General features: G+C 44.6%; 1 protein-coding gene across 2 annotated transcripts in view; it reads left to right on the forward strand.

Annotated features, from left to right (window-relative positions):
• KANSL1 (KAT8 regulatory NSL complex subunit 1) overlaps positions 1-16,762 on the forward strand; it is a 184,066-nt gene extending 167,304 nt beyond the window's left edge. Inside the window, exons 8-16 of one of the 2 annotated variants that reach the window (XM_004374250.2) lie at positions 2,489-2,660; positions 8,681-8,863; positions 9,349-9,537; positions 9,882-10,030; positions 13,519-13,640; positions 14,292-14,349; positions 14,549-14,661; positions 15,471-15,723; positions 16,006-16,762. In XM_004374250.2, coding sequence (XP_004374307.1) covers positions 2,489-2,660; positions 8,681-8,863; positions 9,349-9,537; positions 9,882-10,030; positions 13,519-13,640; positions 14,292-14,349; positions 14,549-14,661; positions 15,471-15,723; positions 16,006-16,233 — 1,467 coding nt within the window. In that variant the 3' untranslated portion in view covers positions 16,234-16,762. Of the gene's footprint in view, positions 1-2,488; positions 2,661-8,680; positions 8,864-9,348; positions 9,538-9,881; positions 10,031-13,518; positions 13,641-14,291; positions 14,350-14,548; positions 15,724-16,005 lie in introns of those variants that run through there. The other variant, XM_023729392.1, reaches the window with a different exon arrangement.
• Positions 16,763-19,985: the final 3,223 nt, after the last annotated feature.

A 19,985-nucleotide genomic window follows, 5' to 3' on the forward strand; every position in this document is an offset into this window, starting at 1 on the left:
TCTTCATTCTCCTTTACTCCAGGTGGTTGGGACCAATTGATGCCTCTTAGATGGCCGCTTGCAAGCTTTTAAGACCCTAGACGCCGCTCACCGAAGTAGGATGCAGAATATTTTCTTATTAAACTTTGTGATACCAGTTGACCTAGATGTCCCCTGAAACCATGGTCCCAAGACCCCCACCCCTACTACTGTGTCCCTCAAAGTGTTTGATTATATTCAGGAGACTTCTTAGCTTTGGTTTAGTCAAGTTGTGCTGACTTCGCCTGTAGTGTGTGCTGTCCTTCCCTTCACCTAAGACAATTCTTATCTACTATCTAGATAGTGAATAACCCTCTCCCTCCCTGCCCACCCTTGTAACCATCAAAGAATATTTCCTTCTGTGTTTGAACCTTTTCTTGAGTTCTTATAATAGTGGTCTTATACAATATTTGTCCTTCTGTAACTGACTAAATTCATTCAGCATAATGCCCTCCAGCTTCCTCCACGTTATGTTTCACAGCTTCATCGTTGTTCTTTATCCTTGCGTAGTATTCCATTGTGTAGATATACCATAATTTGTTTATCCATTCATCCTTTGATGGGCACCTAGGTTGTTTCCGTCTTTTTGCTATTGAACTGTGCTGCAGTGAACATGGGTGTGCATACATCTATTTGTGTGACAGCTCTTATTTCTCTAGGATATAGTCCAAGGAGCGGGATTGCTGGATCGTATGGTACTACTATTTCTAGCTCTGCTTTTATCTGAATCTCTTTACTTAGTTTTACTTTGTTATTCTTCCCACATTCCTTTACTCTACACCTATCCCATTGACTGTCAGCTTAAGGTATATGCTCTATAGCCATAAAATGGAATGTTGTTAATTGTCCCATATGGAGAACCTAGTTGATGTCATGGGTTAGTTTATCCCTCAAAATTTCTTATTTTGATTTTTTATTGTCTTTTCCTGATCTCTTTCTAATATTTAAAGTTTTTGGTGCAATTTTTAGATCATGATCAATTACCTAAATCCGTTTACCTCCTGTATGGTATGTGGTTTCATTCCCCAACCAACATATGCCCCTTTCTCTTCACCTCAAAGTGTTCACCTCCAGAAAGCCAGCCCTGATAAGGGTGGAAGGGTTATTTTTTTTCCCCAAACAGTACCAGTTAATGTTGTCTGCACAGTAGTGTGTTATGTTTAATTGGTATCATTTCCTTTCAGCAGTATATCTACCATTGCAGCTTATTAGAATTCTTCTTTTAGTTTCGTACAAGTTGCCCAATCTAACCTTAAGAGAGGACTCCTTTGCATGCCACCCATCTTTGTGGTTGCCAGGAGGAGACAGTTGGGTAATGTTGATAAAGACCACATTGTTTTCATGTTTATCCTTCTTCTGTACGTGTCCTAAAGACAAACAGCTTTCAAGAGAAGTCTACGCTGGAAATAACTGCAGCTTTAACATTTGTTACAGGGTTTTTGCAGCAGAGTTTTGATGCTACCCTCTTGTCTTTACTATGATACTCCCCTTATTCCTAGCATCCTTTCTCATAGTGCTGTTCCAGGGACAGGTCCTTTCTTCCAGTACTGTGTGCTGCCCAAATGACTTTATGGGTCATGCTTTGGCAAATGGTAGACTTGTTCCTCCTAACACTAGAACGTAGGGATTCTGCATTCAGCATGACCTGAAGTTTTCTTTTCATATAAAGCATAAAATTGTAAAGTTTCTTTTCTTTTCTTTTTTTTAAAAAACAATTAAGTATTTTGAAGACTTTAATTAGAACATATTTTACTCTGGAGTTAGCTGGAGCCAAGTTATTGATTACCCTGCCCACAAGTATACAAGGGAAGTTTAATGGAAATAATTTCTATCCTCTTGGAATTATAATGTAACACAAAGACTATGAATGAGAACCCCTCACCATACAAAATTTATTTTCATTGCTTATGTATAAGTTTTACAAAATAACAGTGGAGTTTAGGCTAACTTAAAGACTTGCCACTTTGTTTGAGACCACTGGGAAGGTCTTTTGGGGAGGAGATACGAAAAGAAGAGAAGAGGTGTGGTTGGTTACTGAAGGCTCTTAGGTGAATAAAATTGCTGAGAAGAGAGCAAATCACGTCCCACTGAGAATCAGGAGCCAGCTACTTACCTTAGGAGATGGTTGAGACTCAACAAGGGGGTGAAAACGTGTAGGCTTTGTGAGGTGTTCTAAGAAAGCACAGTTTCAGTAGCTTTAAACTCACAAGTTTGATATCTACATTTAAAGTACTGAGGCCTCAAGTAAATGGATTTCATCATTGAAAAAACACGTTTACTTACTTTGAAAGGTCAGTGTGTTAAGAGGGGTAGACTCCTTCACATATTTGTATTTTAACAAGCTAGTCAAACTTCCTGTTAGCAGCATCATATAACCTAGAAGGGTTTACTAAATCTTTGGGGTAATGAGCAGAGGGCTGAGTTTTTACCAGATGCTGAATATTCAGAGTTTTTATTTGGCTTTTCACAGGTTCACCGCAACAGCACAGTCCGCTCTGGCTGTGATGTGAATCCCTCCTGCGCACTGTGTGGTTCAGGCAGTGTCAGCACCATGCCTCCCGAAATCCACTACGAAGCCCCTCTGTTGGAACGTCTTTCCCAGCTGGACTCCTGTGTTCACCCAGTTCTTGCATTTCCAGATGGTAAGAAAAGCCACAGAATATAGTCTAATGAATGAGACTTAAGAAGGTTTCAACTGAATGAAAGTTAGCCATGTTCCTGGTGTAGCCCAGATAGTATCAAGGCATCACTTTTCTATCAACAAAGTCCTCCCTTAGAATTTTGCAAACAGGGTGCAACAGATCTACCAGACCTGAGTATTCTCTTAAAGGATTGCAGTTTCCTAAGAGAGAGATTTGCCCTTAACCTTTCAGGTGGCCTAGAGGGGCCTGGAGTCAGTTGACTCTCGCCATAAGCAGCCTGGTCCGTTTGCCCCAGTATATCTTTAAAAACATATCGTCTCTTTATGCCATGATGTAAAATAAGATGGGGCAGTACTTTTCTAGAAGAATATCTTCATTTGGTGTGTACGTACTTCTAGGGTTGCATAAGAATTCTCCAGGTGTACAAAAGCACAGATCCTCAATAGTACCATGTACTGTTTTTTTCTAAAGTTATTCTGCCTTGTAAGTCTCTGCGTCTGCCATTTCTCCTTGCCCAGCTCCCTTTTCGCAATCGCTCTTCTCCCGTTGTACAAAAGAAAGGCATTCCTCCTGCTCATACTGAGTCTCACTGTGGGTCTTGCCCCAGAGTGTTAGAAACCTGGGGGACTGGGGACACCAAACAGTGGGACCATTTCTACAAGTTCATGGGTTCTGAGGGAGAATCTCCTGGGAATTAAGTAAAAAAGAGTTTTCAATTAAAAAAAAAAAAATGAGATGGGGGTACCTTGTTTTGTCTCGATTACAGTTCATAGCAAGGTTCTATGCCTTGTCTGTCTTAGAATAAATATAAGAGAATTAATAATTGAGGTTAGACTTTATTCTGACTAAAGTCTAACTAAGTAGGTTAAATGGCAAATTTTTCCTTAAAGTAATTAAGCTAAATATACCTGCATGCCAAAGTTTAGATTAAAAATATTTTTAAGACATATATACACTATGTAGTATACTGGAAAATACAACCTTTACAACTATTTGAGCTCATGGGTTTTTTTTTTTTTTAATTACATTTCAGATGGCAGTGTGTGAACAAAAAACATTATGAAACCACTGCCCTAGATAGAATGATTTCATTGATTTTCAGATAACTTCGTGATTTGACCCCAGCTTACAGAAGTACGCATTTCTTCTTGAATTGCTATAGTATTTTGTTTATATATTATGGCTAGTTTTGTACTTACATTTTCTATTACCAGATTTTAAGCTCCCTAAGGATAAAAGACCATGTTTTTCATTTTCTGTCTTTCATAACACTTTACTGTTAGACTGTGCAAATGTTTGATAGGAGAATGACTGAAACCAGGAGTCTGAGAAATCAGAAGAATCATGTGGGGTGGAGTATTTACTTGGGTATGGAGGAAGAAAACAGAAGTTTTAGCATGAGTGTTATATAGACCAGGAGTCAGCAAACTTTCTTAAAGGTCCTGATGATAAATATTTTAGGCTTTGTAGGCCATGCAGTCTGTGTTGCAACTACTCTGCCATTGTAGCACAAAAACAGCCATAGCCATTAAGTGTAACTATGTTACAATAAAACTTTATTTACAAAAACAGACATTGACAACCCCTGTCCTAGAGGATCTCTCTTCTAATCGACAGTTGATCAAACATTGGATGACTTTAATCCCCTTTTCTGCACCTGTTCTTCAAATGATTGAATTATTTCTTGGCCACCTAAATCCTGTGGTACTCCATGGCTTGTTACCAAAATCCCCTTGTGTTGTGAGAAAGGACGTGGTATAATACAATATTCTTGTCACTACATGACTTTTAAGAGTGGGAAAATTTTAGAAATACAGATAGCAAGCTAGTCAGGGATTTAGATCAGGAGTGGTGGAGCAGTAAATAAACTTTAGAACATAAAAGTGAACAATGCTAAAACATTTACTTCTGTGTTTCAGATCCTAGAGTCGTCGATTATATAACCTTCTCTTGCTGTTTGGATTGTAGCCCTCATAACTTCATTTATTATTTATGTAGTATTTTATGGTTTACAAAGCACTTTTCTCATAGTTATCTCATTTGCTTCTCTTGGTAATCTTGTAAGGTTGTTACTTCAGTTGTATAGATCAAGAAACAGGCTTAGAGAGATTGTAGCTAATCTAAGGCTAAATGGGTAATGAGTTTGAGTGGCTGTAGCATTCAAACCCAGGTCATCTGATGTCTGTCCTCCTCCAGTACATTCTGTGTTTCTTTCCAGCCAGATTATTAAGAGAAATCAGGTCCCTGCCCATTTCAGGAACCGACTTGACGGCACCTAATAGCAACAACCCATTTCAGCACTCTGGCTGTAGACAGAGCCACCAGGAAGATTTAGAAACATTTCTTGGATTGCTCTGTCAGGATTACAGTGTCGAATTGCATGGTCTAGTATTTGGAGAAAGACAGGAACGAAGTCTGAAGCCTTTAATTGTATTGTGATTCTGATAAGGATGTCAGCTGAGGGGCCTTTGTCAACAGTATTACCATGTACAGTTGCAGATCGTCTCCCCCAAACCCTGTCAATATGTCTTAATGACCACCTTCCTGGCATCTCCTATTCCATCACTCTACATCTCTACTAAGCACTTCTTTTTCCCCATTAATACTTTTGTCCCTGCTGACTGCATAATATCTACAGATCTTGACCACTGCCCTGCTGCCACACCTTCCCTTCCCCCACTACATCCCATTCCAAGCAAGTATAAGTAGCGGGGGGGGGGGGAGGAAAGATACAATAGCGTACCCTTGTCTCTGGCCATTTTCCTGCCTGTCTCTAAGTACTATTTTGTGTTTCTCTCTCTCTCTCTCTCACACACCCACGCCACACACACAGATGCTCGCATTTATATGAAGCCCTGATATAAAAATGGTTGCATTGCGTTACTGATCTCTTTGTTCCTTGAATGGGTATTAGGGTTTCCCCCTCCACTTTTAGAATTGTTTAAATGTGATATTTAGCTGTTCTTCAGCCTCCTGTGGCAAAAATTTTTTAAAATAGTTTGTAGTTATACCAGTGGTCTGACAACTTCATGTCGTTTGTTAGGATGAGAATCAACTCTGGCTCTGAATCCTTGACTTCTGTCTCCCATCTTGACCATGCCTCAGCCGCTTCCATACGTGCCACTGGAGATGTAATCTTTAGCTGGAAATGTAGAAGATGTATAGTAACCTTGGGGAAAAGAATCTTAATTTAGGTTTGGAAAAAGGGCACCACCTACTGGCCAAGAGGATGTATGCTGTTTTGCGAGAGCTTGCCAGGACAATTAGCTGCGTATATCAGCTTCCCAGTAGGAGGAGGAAGCGAGCATTACAAAACACCACCAGAGAGTATACTTGAGAAAATGGTGGAAAGTAGTGAGTGAAGCAGCCAAGTGAGTCATGGAACGCCAGACCCTGGTTGGTCTGAAATCCAGGTCTTTTAGTTCACTTTACTCGTTTTGTTTGATGAAATAATAATTTAAGGTGAGGTTAGTAACCAGTTCTCTTTTGTTGTTGTTTACCTGATCTGCACCCTCTTCTCTAGTAGTAGCACTTTGACCCTGTTGCCTGGATAGGTATGGAATGTGGGGAGGCCTCTAGCTCAGTGGATCCCTAGTTTGTTCTCCTCCATCTCATATCGCTTTCTTTGCTTACTTTCGGGTCGTATATCCAGTCTATTCCAGGGTGTTAGTGCTATGCAGATCCCGGGTGTTCTAAAAAATCAGTTAGATCGTGAACTCAGACCAACAGTACCTAAGAGATCATTTCTGTTCACTGACTAGAGGACTCAACTGAATTCCTGTTCACTCTTCCATGAAAGTGGTTACATGAAAACACAGCAGACGTATAGAACGGTCTGATAGCAGCAGCCTGAGTCCCTTAAACAGACTGTTATCCCTAGCTGCTTATTCATTTGGTTTATAGGGAAAGTTGCTTTTGGTTCTGCTCAGTACCTCCACTCGAGGGCACAGGTGGTATGGGTGGTGGTCTCCAATTGTGCCAGTGCCCCTTTCAGAGAAAGGGAGGGAGGGAGGGGATCAGGGGTGGGGTTTTAGTTGAAGAGTCAGAGTTGAGAGCCTCATAGAAGTCATCTGGTCTAGCTAATAGATTTCATCTCCTGTGCTACTTGAATTGATAGTGGCTACCTGGAGTTGTTTTATGTGTGTGTGTGTTTTCTTCTTCCTTTTTTTGAGATGACTGAGGTCTCTGGGTACAGCAGGGAAGAATGTGTGATTGGTTAGCGTATGTCTGCAGCCGACGTGTGTGCTGGGATGCTAACAGCCCTGATCTAGCCCCACTGCCTCATTTTACAGATAAAGACCCTAAAGCCCAGCTGAGTGACTTGATTAGGGATGAGACCAGGGCATTTGTCTGGGTGATATATTAGGACTCATTTTGGAATAGCTAGGTTGGATTCCCCCTTCGGTACCCCTGCCCCACCTCTGCCTTCTTCTGTCAAGCAGTAGTGTTTGATTCTACGCTAACACTGGGTATAGGCTCTGGGGCTAGAACTTCTGAGTGTGCCCCAGGTGGTTACTGATTCCCGGGAGAAACTGGGAAATGGAGAAAAATGTGCTGTTCTTCAGATTAAAAGGACCTTGGAGTACTTTACAGAACCCTGAAAAAAGACCCATTCCTGTATCCATGATGGTGAAATTTCAGAACATTGAGGATAAACAAAAAATCTGAAAGCTGCAAAACACCACTAGAGGTGCCAGAGTAATAGAATAAGGAATAAAAATAAAAAGTACAGATTAGAAAGGAAGTAGTAGAAGAATCTCTGTAGATGATGCAATTGTGTATGTAGAAAGCGCTAAAGAATCAAGAAAGCTACTGTAAATGAGTTTAGCAAGATCACAGGATACAAGGTAAAACTGTTGTATTTCTACATACTAGCAGTGAACAATTGGAAATCGAAATTTTAAAAAGTAATGTCATTTATAATAGCATCAAAAAATATGAAATATTCAAGAATAAATTTAATAAAACGTGTTAAGACCTGTACGGTGAAAGCGGCTAAACATCACTGAGAGAAAATTAGAGGAAACCTAAATAAATGGAGAGAGGCCACCTAACCGTACTGAAAGACACTAAGATGGCAGCTGTCCTCAGACTGATCTTAGAGATCCCGTGTAACACCACAGTGGGTTTTGTTTTTGTTTGGGGGTTTTGTTTTGTTTTTTGTTTTGGCAAAAGCTTAAAAGAAGAAAACAGACCACCTACAAGTGAATAGGAATCAGATTTCCTTCTTATCTGCAGCACAGGATGTTAGAATACAATGGAAGAATAGCTTTCAAGGTCGGAGAAAAAATTATTCAAGGACATATTCTTAGAAGAATAAAAAATGAGTCTAAAAAGTTGAAAGATACAAGAAACAGTAGTGAGCAAAAAAAAGTAAAAATTAAGTCTAAACGATTGTTCATTTGTGATAGTAAATATTAAGTAGTCACCTAAAAACCTATATAATCTTGAGGTGGGGGTTCTGAGGAGGAAGGAGGAGAAAGAATATGTAGTTCTTATTTGAGGGGAGGTTGTAGCACCCAGTGCAGTGTCTGATACATAATAGGCACTTAATAAATACTCGCTGAGTGACTGAATCCCGATCAACTCTATACTGATAGAAGGAAGTAGGTTTAAGTATGTTTTAAATCCCTAGACGACTAGAAGCAGAATGTAGTGTATATCAGTCTTTCAAACCAGTAAAGTCAACAAACTTAGAAGAATACATGGAACACAGAAAACTCCCATAAATCTAACAAAAGGTGTCTTGGAATTTTATTTATTTTTTTAACTTGAAAGTAAAAGTAACTTACTTGTGAATAGGGGAATAGCCTTCAGTGAAGTTCACATAAACAGGTGGTCTGTGTGACAGCAACTTGCCCTGCTTGGTCCTCAGGCCACTGGGCAAGTAAGAAGGGTGTGATGTAGGTTTTGACCACTGGGGAGTTACACTTACAGGTAAGCAGGTTCATTTCATGAGCAAGCAGCCCAGAGGTCAGGTGTCTGGACTAAGCTGCAGTGTTGTTTTGTGTTTCTTGCAGATGTCCCCACAAGCCTGCACTTCCAGAGCATGCTGAAATCTCAGTGGCAGAACAAGCCTTTTGACAAAATCAAACCTCCCAAAAAGTTTTCACTTAAGCACAGAGCACCCATGCCAGGCAGTCTGCCAGATCCAACTCGTAAAGACAGGCACAAGTTGGTCAACTCCTTCTTAACAACAGCCAGTAAGTTTCAGGGGACCAGGGAGTTCCCTCGTTATTTTTCTATTCCTTTTATATTCTTAAGCTACTACTGGTTTGCTGTGGCAGTATGTCGGGGTTGGGAGCAGCAGTTGACTGATGTAAATTCAGCTCACAGTCTGCTTCTGCCTGTCTTGGATGCTCTCAGATGGACTGACTATTCCAGACATATGGATCTTGGGGCAAGACCCAAAACGTTCAGTGAGCAGCCAGCAGTGGCGTGGCATTGGGTCCATCTGTTGGCAGACTGTCTTCTGTAGCCTGGTGTGACATTTCGCTGGTTGAGGAATCTGTGGGCTCCCTGTGCCTGTCCTGGCCGTTGTGTTGTTTACTAGAGGCTTCCATCCCAGGGGACTGTCCTGCTGCTCTGAGTGTGTAGCACTGGCCTAGAGAGAACTCCAGGGCTCGGAACTCACATAAAAGATTTGAGAGAAGGTATTTCACAGCTCTTTTTCTGTTCCCCTCTTCAGAGCTGTCCTATCACCAAATCCGGCCTGACAGGACCCACAGACAGCACTTAGACGATGTGGGGGCTGTGCCCATGGTGGAGCGAGTGACAGCGCCCAAAGCAGAGCGCTTGCTCAACCCGCCGCCACCCGTGCATGACCCAAACCACAGCAAAATGAGATTGCGAGACCATTCATCTGAGAGAAGTGAAGGTAGGGCCAGGCCTGGCACCTCTGCCTGCATTTGCGCCTGCTCCTGCTCAGGGCTTTCTGGGGCAGCCTGGGCATCTCTTAATTGCCCCCAGCTTTGTCCTTCACTTTCTAGGAAGGCAGAGTGGGGGGACCCTACTGCTTCTAAATGCAGGTCACTTCTTACTGCTGCAGCAACCTCTGCCCAGCCCCCTACGTGCCATCAACCAATTTGCTTCACCTTTTTATCTTCCAGGTGTAGAAAGCATTTTTGCCTTTAATATGTATTGCTGGCATTCTCAGCTTGTGCCAAAAGTAGAGCCAATTAAGGTAGCTATGTATTTCTCTCTTTTTGTTGACTTCTGCAGTGTTGAAGCATCACACAGACATGAGCAGTTCAAGCTACTTGGCAGCCGCCCAGCATCCACCACACAGTCCCTTGGTGCGACAGCTCTCCACCTCATCAGACACCTCTGCTCCCACCAGCTCTAGCTCACAGGTTACAGCCGGCACGTCTGTAAGTACCTGTGTGGAGATGGCCAGATGTACCCTCTGTGGGTTACAGCTCGTTCTAGTGGCTCTGAAGGACAGTGTAGAGAGCGGGCAGTGATGGGAACTCACCTCATCATGATGTGTATGTTATTTTTAGGTCGAAGTGGTGGTACTTGACCTTCTGTTGTTTCCTTGAGTTGTTTTTCATAGTAGACATGGATATAAAGCCATCCATATAAAGCTTGATGCAGAGACAAGCTCTGCAAGGTGGTCTGTGGCTACTTGAGATCTGTGGGACTGAGTTTCCTACAGGACTCAACAACAGTCCCGTGGCCCTGTTGGTCCAAGAAGTAAACATGAAAGGAGGGAAAGAGGAGAAATTCCGATGGGCGTTGGAGGAAGCAGGTCAGAGACAGTGTTTGATTTCTTTATTTTTACTCTACTGGTAAGTGGAGCTGCAGTCTGAGAATAAACCCTGATTGTTGGAGTGCCTGGAAGGGAAGGGAGAAGGCAGAGCCCATACTTTATCAGTGTACAGAGCAGAATTGCAGACCCAGCAGGCAACCTGGCAGTTACCTACATGTGGTAGTCTCCTAGTGGTGGGCCATCTGACACCACCACCCCCCATCAGCGTTTACGGTACCACCCTCCATCCAGGGTGCTGTTAGTGCAGCCATTCCAGACACATACTCCTGTTCATTTCATTCTCATAGTTTAATCCCTCAAGGTGTGTCTCCTTGAACACATATACCCATGACTGGTTTGTGCCCACTAAAGAGTCCTTTGTATAATAATTAGAACTATAGTAATAAAGGGCTGCAGTTGTCATGTTTATTGAGCACTTAACTATGTATCAGCACTGAATGTTTTATACTGTTACCTCATTTAATCCTTTAACATCCTTTGAGGTGTAGGTGATATTACAGGTTCCCATTTTGTAGGCAGGGAAACTGAGGCTTTCCAAAGTTAAGTAAGCTGTTAACATGAGGCAACTTGCGAGGGTTATAATTGTGATTCAGACCAGGCAGTCTGACTGCAGAGTCAGCCCTCCACCATCACACTACACAGTGTCAGCCTGAGGAGGGGCATTGCAGAGGGGGCTCATGCAGGTGCTTTGATAGCCCCTTCAGAGCTTGGATCAAGAAACTCCCAAGCCCACAAAATGTGTTCACGAGGCTCCTGTGGTCAGGTAGGAATTCACGCAGTCCTTTCCAGATGGCCTCCTTGTTCCTCCCCTCTCCTCACCTCCCACACCCCCAAGTGTTGTCTAAATGTATGTGTAGTACCCGTCACGGAATTGATTGTCCACCATCAGAGGCTCTCAGATAATCTAAAGATATAAAAGAAAATCTGATTCTGATAGAAATCTGAACTCTGAGATCCAGGCCTTGGTCATCACTATGGTATTTGTCTCCTCTGCCAGCCCTCCTGTGTCTGGAGAATGTTTACTTAGGCCTGGATCATTTGAAATTTTATTTGCTTACTGAATACAAATTGTATACGTAGCACTTTTCTGATACTTAAGGTTCTCTTTGCCAAATTTCTTCACAGAATCTGGATTTATTTACTAATAAGAAGAGTGATAGACCGGGTACCTGGAGTCAAGTAGAGACACGAGAGGGTGGGAGAAACCAGGAGGTGGGGTGGGAGGGGGAGTGCTTATGGCAATGCTTCACAAAAGCCCGTGGCTGCATCAGAAGCACCTGAGTGGCTTTTTTAAAAAATACCCCTCAAGATTCTCATTTGATAATCAGAAGAGGAGGGCATCCCAGAACCTTTTTTTTTTTTAAACACTCCTGGTACAACCAGGTTGGGAACCACTTTCCATTCTCATCACCTGATGTCTGCCTTGGGCTCTAAAGAGGAATGAGTAGTTCCATTAGACCAGATGAGGACTTGACAGAATGGGGGATCTAGGTGGAAGGTGGAGCCTATCAAACAGTTCCACGGCCTACTGCAGTTTCTTTCCCTTGGAGATACTAACAGTAGACCCAAGAAGACTCAGGGAAAATAACATTTTGGGAAAGTACATACCTGTTTCTGGTAGCAGTGTCACATTCATTCTTGACCAAGATATAGGGAAGGCTCTCTCTTGTGAGGCTTCTGTAAGGTATACTTCTCGTGGGGCTGGATAATGTGAGGTCACTAATCCTCAGTTACGGGATTCATCCAGGCAAGATTTGCAAAGCTCTTCAACCATTTTAGTTAAGCACTTAAACCCCAGAATTATGAGGTCAGTGACCATCTATTCTTATTTGATAGAGAAGGAAATTGAGGTGAAAAGGACGTTGTGAACACCTGAAATCATAGGTGACAGAACTGAAATCCTGGCCCAGGATGCACTAACTTTTAATGTCCTCTAAAAATTTCATATGATGATGGGATGAGTGGTTAGTTGTAGAACACCCTTTTCCTCATCTTCCTTCACCAGCCCCTTTCACTTGGGCTGGGCTGACTTGGTTTGGGTTTGAATATAGCCCCTTAGGTGTCTCCTGCTGTGTGGTTGCCATGGCAGCATGTTTGTCATCCCACTGTTTCCCTCTTGCCTTTCACAGCTCATTTGCCAGTCTCTGGTTCAGGGTAGGGTATGTGCTATCTGGGCAGAAGCAGTTAGTGAACTTTTTCTTCCATCTCAAAGACCAAGCCTTTGGCTCCCTGCTGTATTCCTTCCTTGGTCTCCCAGCTGCTGGAAATGCCTACCTCCTCCTCTGATATTGGATCCTTGGAAGTCTTATTTCCTGAGAGTTTGATCTTCTCAACTTCCTATAGAAACAGATCTCATTTCTCCAGGGACGTGAGCTATAGCCAGGTCCTTTTCTTCAGTTTCCTTCCATTCACCTCCGTTGATACAGCTAGAAAGTCCTCGGCAATTTCCCCAAGAATAATAGCCAGTAAGAGGGTGAATCACATGTGAGCTGAGCAGATGGTAGGTGTAGACTTAACCTGAACAGTTCAGATCTTCAAAAAGGAGGTACTTACTTTCATGACAACCAAGATTAGATGACCTGTTGAGCTGACCTAGACTTTGGGTATCTCTCAGGATGAGGAAATTCATCTTTTTAACCTATAGAGTCACCACTAGTCTAAAGCATGGTTTTTAGGAGCCACTGTGGGTCTAAGTCATAGACAAGGTTAAAAAGGAGCAACAGAAAGGAAGATTAAAAGGGGAGAAGGTGGTGGCGATAGAGTTGTGTACAGAGGGGTAAGAACTCCAACAGTTAAGTCAAGGCCCCAGGGTACCCAACCCTGTAAAATTCTTTTCACATGGGCCCTTGATGCAAGAAGGCAGATAGTGGGACTTGTGAGTGGGAGTCACTCCTCAAGACCACTTAGTATTTTCCCTGAAGGCTCTCAGGTAGGAGATCCCTTGCCTAGGTGTGAGCAGCTGCTGTCAGCACTGCCCAGCCCCAGCACAAGGACCCAGGCCTGGTTATTGGTGACTTTAAGTCTTAGGTGAATGATTTGATGTTTGTAGAGCTGTACCTCCCTTTTAAACTTACCTTTGTCTTACAGCAGCCGATAAGGAGGAGAAGGGGAGAGAGCTCATTCGATATTAACAACATTGTCATCCCAATGTCTGTTGCTGCAACAACCCGTGTAGAGAAACTGCAATACAAGGAAATCCTGACTCCCAGGTAGAGGCCCTACATAACTGGCTCCTGTCCTCATTCTGTTACTGCCCATTTTCCTCCTCTCTTCTCACCAAGCTTTGATTCCTAGCCTCGGGTTCTGTCTTCTCTTGAAGAGCAAGTCTTTTTCTCTTATTCCATTATATGAATACACCAAATAGTCTAGAGATCACAGTCTGGCAGGCGGCTATCCGTGTCTGGTCTGTAGACATGTTTTGTTTGACACACATAGTGTGTTTAAGAATACCAGATTTGTTGCCAGCATCAAAGGTCAGGATTTCATATGTATATTTTTATTTTCAGCTTTTATTGCCAAATCAGAAGATTGGGCAACCTTGTTCACACATTCCCTTATGGTAGTAATCAGTTGGTGCTGAATAGTGGTGGTCCCCTTTAAACAGAACCTTTGCTTGAGTTGGACACAGTCTCCCAGCCCCGCCCTCAGCCCACTTCCCACCCAGTTCTGGCCCTTGTGGGCGTTTGAGTGTGGGGTCTCTTCTAGAGGCCTCCGAGGGCAAAGAGACCAAGCTGTGATAGGGCAGAGCCCACCCAGCAGAGAGCGGTGTCACCCGCAGGTGTATTTGCATGGGTTCATTTATCCTGCCCCGGGCTGCACTCTGCCTGCCATCTCAGGATTGTCCTGTCTTGGTTTTGCAGCTGGCGGGAGGTTGATCTTCAGTCTCTGAAGGGGAGTCCTGACGAAGAGAACGAGGAGGTAATGGTCACACACACACGCACATAGGTGGACGTGCTCTAGATCCCTCAAGACCTGGGTGTCAGGTGGCAAGCTCCTTATATTCCTGTTCTGATGGAGAAGAGCCTAGAGTGGGGTGGGGCTGATCCTAGAATTGATCTACCCATACCTAAACTCAGCTTCCTGGAGGAAAGAGATCAATGAAGCTGCTCTGTTGCAGATCGAGGACCTATCTGATGCAGCCTTTGCCGCCCTGCATGCCAAATGTGAGGAGATGGAGAGGGCACGGTGGCTGTGGACCACGAGTGTGCCACCCCAGCGACGTGGCAGCAGGTGATGGGCCAGGCGCAGGTCGTCAGGGCCTGTGGGAAGGAGGATGGACAAGGAGTTTGGGGCCTCCCTGTGTTCATGGAATTGTCACTGCCTCTTGGCTGCTCTGTCATTTTCAGCTACTGGCAGTGGCTGCAAATGCAGAAGTTTCTTGGTGTTTATGGGGAACTAATGAGTATAAACAATCCAGTGCTAGATCCTAGCTGAGTAGTCACTGTCCAATTCTGACAAATTGGGCTCTGGGAGCAGGCAGTCTGTGACATCTGAAGGCCAGCAGGGAGTCGTGGTGATTTAGCCAGAGGAGCTTTGAAGGCCTCACCCCTCCTTTGGACAGCAGAGCGTGGTTTTATGGTCCTACTTGAAAGAATTATCCTCTTCCACGTAGACGTCACCAGCGTGTCTCCATTTATCGTTAACAGAAGCCCTCAGGACCTTCAATAGAAGGCTTTTTTCTTTGACTACCGTTTCCAAAGTCTAGACTAATTTCTCTTCCCCAGTGAGTTCGGTGGGCGCTATGCTAGGGATCAGCCCCCTGACCTTGTTCAGCTGGGCTTTCACTTGGGATGATGAGGAGTAGGCTCCTCACTTTCTCTGTCTACACAGTTCTTAGATCTCATCTTGTGGTCCTGCCCCTCCAGTCAGTGGTAGGAGGAAATGAGGGGACTCGGTGGATCCTAGGAAAGAGCTGTTGGTGTCAGTCTGCCTCAGCTGCTCTGGGTGGGATGCCTTTTTCATGCCTTCTCCCATGCCCCAAAAGTAAACAGAAGTCTGTGTTAACCTGGACGCTCAGATTTGTGTTCCTTGGTGTACAGGTCTTACAGGTCATCAGACGGCCGGACAACCCCGCAGCTGGGCAGTGCCAACCCCTCCACCCCTCAGCCTGCCTCGCCTGATGTCAGTAGTAGCCACTCTTTGTCGGAGTTCTCCCACAGCCAGTCTCCTAGGAGCCCCATTAGCCCGGAACTGCACTCAGCTCCTCTCACCCCTGTAGCTCGGGACACTCTGCGACACCTAGCCAGCGAAGACACCCGTTGTTCCACGCCAGAGCTGGGGCTGGATGAACAGGTGAGGGATGCCTTCTTTGCATGGGTTGGTGAAGTGGGGGGATGGGATTGCGGAGGGACGGCACCTGCTGAAGGTGAGTATTCATTTGATGGCTCCCTCTCCCCATTCTGGGGGGACAAGGGGCTGCACTTGAAATTGATCTTCTGAAGGTACCATGGGACTCGATAGGCTATTGTTCAAAGGCTGTCTGCCTTCTGAGGGATCTTCCCAGCCACTCCAGGAACTCTCGTTTTGGGGCAGGCTGGGACGGGGTCCTCACCAAGGTACCTTGTCTGCCCACAGTCTGTTCAGCCCTGGGAGCGACGTACCTTCCCCCTGGCGTACAGTCCCCAGGCAGAGTGTGAGGACCTGCTGGATGCCCAGGAACGGGCAGCCCGCTGCACTCGGCGCACCTCAGGCAGCAAGACTGGCCGGGAGACAGAGGTGGCACCCACCTCGCCTCCCGTTGTCCCCCTCAAAAGTCGGCATCTGGTGGCGACAGTCACAGCTCAGCGCCCAACTCACAGATGAGCGGAATTCAAGAATCTAAACAGACTCACTAACTATTGGCATTAAAGCTTCAGAAATCTCTGTGTTTGATATTCAAACATCATATGCCGGAAATTTTCACAGTTTTTAGTGAATTTAAGGAGTTTAGGTCCTACTTTGGTATTTTTTTTTCCTTGTTTTGATTTTTGTTTTGTTTTGGTTTTGGTTTCCATGTTCTCTTGTCACACACCTGAGCACTTCCTCCGGTTGGCAAACAGAAGTTCAGGCTAAGACCCCTCTGGCCTGGCCCTGGTCCCCTCTGCACTGTTGCATCACTGGACTTAGCGATATTAGATGGCTGTCCCTCTCCCTCGAGCCTGTAGGCAGAGGGAGTGGAGAGCTTCAGTTCAGCGTTGCCTTCTAAGTTGCTGGGGGAGAGAGCAGGGTGCCTTGAGCTCTTCCCCTCGTCCCTCCCATCTGGAGTTGGGTCAGCTGTGCTGGAGCACCCCCTGCAGAGCCTCTTTGCCATAACTGCCAGCTGCTGTCATTGAGCTCACCGCTGGCAGAACGGTTGCCGAGATCTTTAAGAGACCCATGGGGCTGTCCTCTGCACTGGATCATCTCTGCTTTGACGCCTTCACTGCGGTAACCCGGCTGCAGCTGCTCAGGTCCCCACCCTGCCCCTTCCTGCCTCCCGCCTGCTCCCCCATGCCATACACACACCCACACACCATCCTTCCGCGTGGAACATTGTTACTGCCGTCCTGGTCTACAAAGACAGGGTTTGGACTACTTAACCTCTGTTCCCACTCCCCTGCAAACCAGGGGGTTTGGGAAAGGAACAGCCATTTCCCCCATAATTTTCACTGACTCACTTCATCCTGTTTCCTTCACATCGCGTTCCCTTTTCGTGTCGATTGGGCCCTTTCTCTTACACGTTCCCCTGGCCTGTGGAACATTGTCTGGTCCTAGCTGTGGTTCCCCTCATCCCCCACCACTTCCCTTTGTTAACCTTGTGCCTGTCTCATGTATAATCACATCACCAAAAAGGGGGGAGGGAATAAGGACCCCTTTTTTTTTTTTTTTTTTTTGCCATTTTGTAATCATATAAAAATAGTAGACAACTGCTTAATGGTTGGGGTTTTTTTTTTTTGTTTTTTTTTTTTGTTTGTTTGTTTTTCCTCCCTCACAATTTTCAACATTAGTGATTTCTTTTCGGTTCTGTTTGCAAGTTAAGGGGTTTGTCATTGTTTCTTTAAAAAAACAATAATGCACCATATCCCTATGCATAAAGTGCTTCTTCTATTTATAAGGTTGAAGATTCTGAATAACCCTTTTAGCATTGTAAAAAAAACAAAAAAAAAAAAACAAAAATGGAAAAAAAAAAACCTTGTTTTTTGTAAATATTTTCTTTTCCTGCTTTGAGCTGTGTAATGGCAGCGAAACATGTAGCTGTCTTTGTTCTATAGAAATGCTTTTCTTCAGAGAAGCTGATCTTTGTTAATGTCTTGATTCTGTTCGCAAAGCACAGACTAGTGCTTAAAAAAAAAGGAAGGAAAAAAATTGAAAAAAATAATAAAAAAAAGTTACAGAGTGTTGTGTGCCAGGCCTTCCTTGACATATCTGACTGGGTGTACCTGGTGGCGGTTGTGGTGACAGAGTAGGACTGGTCCTGGTGGAAGTCCTCTGGGGTACTTTGACTTGCTCCAAACCTTGGAAAGTCCCTTTTCTGTCTTCTGGGTACTTGGCAGGGGTATGGCATGGTCAGCAGAGAAAAGGTGTGTTTGCACTAGGGTAGGGGGACTAAGGGGTGCCAGGAGAGGGAGTCTGTGCGTATCACCTGCATTTTCTTTTGTTGAATGGAAGTAATTGATCCATCACTTCACTGTGTCCCTTTCTCTAGTGAGGTCAGGAGTGTCACATACTGAATCTATCCTAAACTGCTCTTTAGTGGACATTTTACCTTTTCACCATCAACCTTTTCATGCCCAGAACACTCATCAAGTAGGCCCTAGTGCTTCTGTGGTTGGGGTCAGTGAGAATGTATACGTAATTTGCATGGGGCCTGGGTTCTTGCCTGGTACTTGAAATTACAGCATCTTTCCTCTGAGGAGGCTCAATGCTTGTTTTTGTCTGTACAAGATGAATAAGTGGATGGCAGTCCTCTCTTTCTTCTCTGCTTTACGTGACAGTCAAGCTGAAGTAGCCAGTGAAACTGCCTCTGTAGCTCCAAAAGCCACGTGTGCTCTTGGCCGGCCTGTTGCTTCTTGTGATTCTGTGGTTGCAGTTAAGAACTGCTCTACTTAGCATGCGCCTGCAGTGGCTGAGCACATCAGGAAGAACCGAGAAAATAATTTTTGAAACTGTGTGAAAATCTAAGGATTCAGTATCATGGCCGTGACCTAATTAGCCTAAAGAACAATAATTAGTATGATGGGTTACTGTTTTGTTTTTGTTCCCCTTTGTGGCATTGCTGAAGGGAAGCTATCTGGTATCCCTGTCTTAGTTTGGCAGAAACACTCCCCAATCTATAATAAGGCTCCAAAGGAAAAAGGGAAGTGAGCTATATAAACCTGGAAGGAATCGAAGCCATTCATTCAACTGACTGGCCTAGTGTTCTGCTTCAGCCCCAGAGCTCTAGGCTAATTTCCCAGGACAGAAGATCTCATACATCCACCCGTCTTCACCCAGCCTGGGCAGTCTCTTCTCAAGTTTGAATATACCGTACCTGTCTTAGAAACTCCTTTGCAGTATTGTGATCTCAGCCACAAGGGTATTGACCTTTGACCTGGACGAGGCTAGTTTGCCAAGAGCAGCTTGAGCTAATCAGCTGAAAATGAACATGACTGAGAGCTCTTCTTTCACTTTCAGGGCACAGGAGATAGCAAAATCAACTGGTGAATCCTGATGTCCAGGTTTTAACAACATTGTCACTTCCTGTCATTTTCTTGTGACTGGAATGCATGAACAGAGGCCTTATTTAATCAGAGTAATAACTTTATTTCCAAATTCACTTTTACAGCAACAGTCAGTGTAAATCATTTGTTAAAACACACAGTACACTATATGGACAGTCACAGACAGGAAGCTAAGCTAAGATGATTTCATGTCCCTTCCCTCCCACCCTCAAAATTCCCAACAAAATCATGGGACTTGCAAGTGCCAGAAATTGTCCTGCCCAGCACTGCCAATTCACAGGGCCAGGTCCATTAGGTGAGACTTTCTGGGTTAGTGCCCAGTGTAACCCTTTTCCAAGCTGAAGAGAAGTCAGAAATCTCATGAAGCCACAGATCTGTAGATGGGGCAAACTGATGATCTCCACCTTGCCCTCATCCCCGCCTCTTGGCTTTACTTGGGGAACAGAGATAGAGGAGGGTGAAAGAGGAAATCTCGGCAGCACAGTCTGGAGCTGGTGGGAAAGGTGATGCTGTGGTGCCACAAGCCTAAAGGAATGGATGCCAGGGTCTCTGGGAGGCGGGATTGTGGGCATGGGACCCTGTTGGGAGGGGGTGGGGAGGGGCAGCAAGCAGTGGACCGAAATCTCTAGAATCCCACACGGGCCTCACTGCCTGCCCCTGGCCGGCAAGGGGATAGGGAACTAGGTGGCTGCCTCTTGCACCTGGGAAAGCCTTGTCAGTGGAAAAGCAAAACCCCAAGGACCTCTAGCCCCATGGCATCTCCCTCTCTAACAAATGTGGTGGAAATCGTGAAGAAAAGGGTTGCAAGGCAGTTAAACTGCTGCATTCCAAGACTTCCCTTTGCCCGTGTTAAATATCTTACAGGTTCCTCCCCCC

Source organism: Trichechus manatus, unplaced genomic scaffold (assembly GCF_000243295.1).
Source record: "Trichechus manatus latirostris isolate Lorelei unplaced genomic scaffold, TriManLat1.0 scaffold00028, whole genome shotgun sequence".
NCBI lineage: Eukaryota > Metazoa > Chordata > Mammalia > Sirenia > Trichechidae > Trichechus > Trichechus manatus.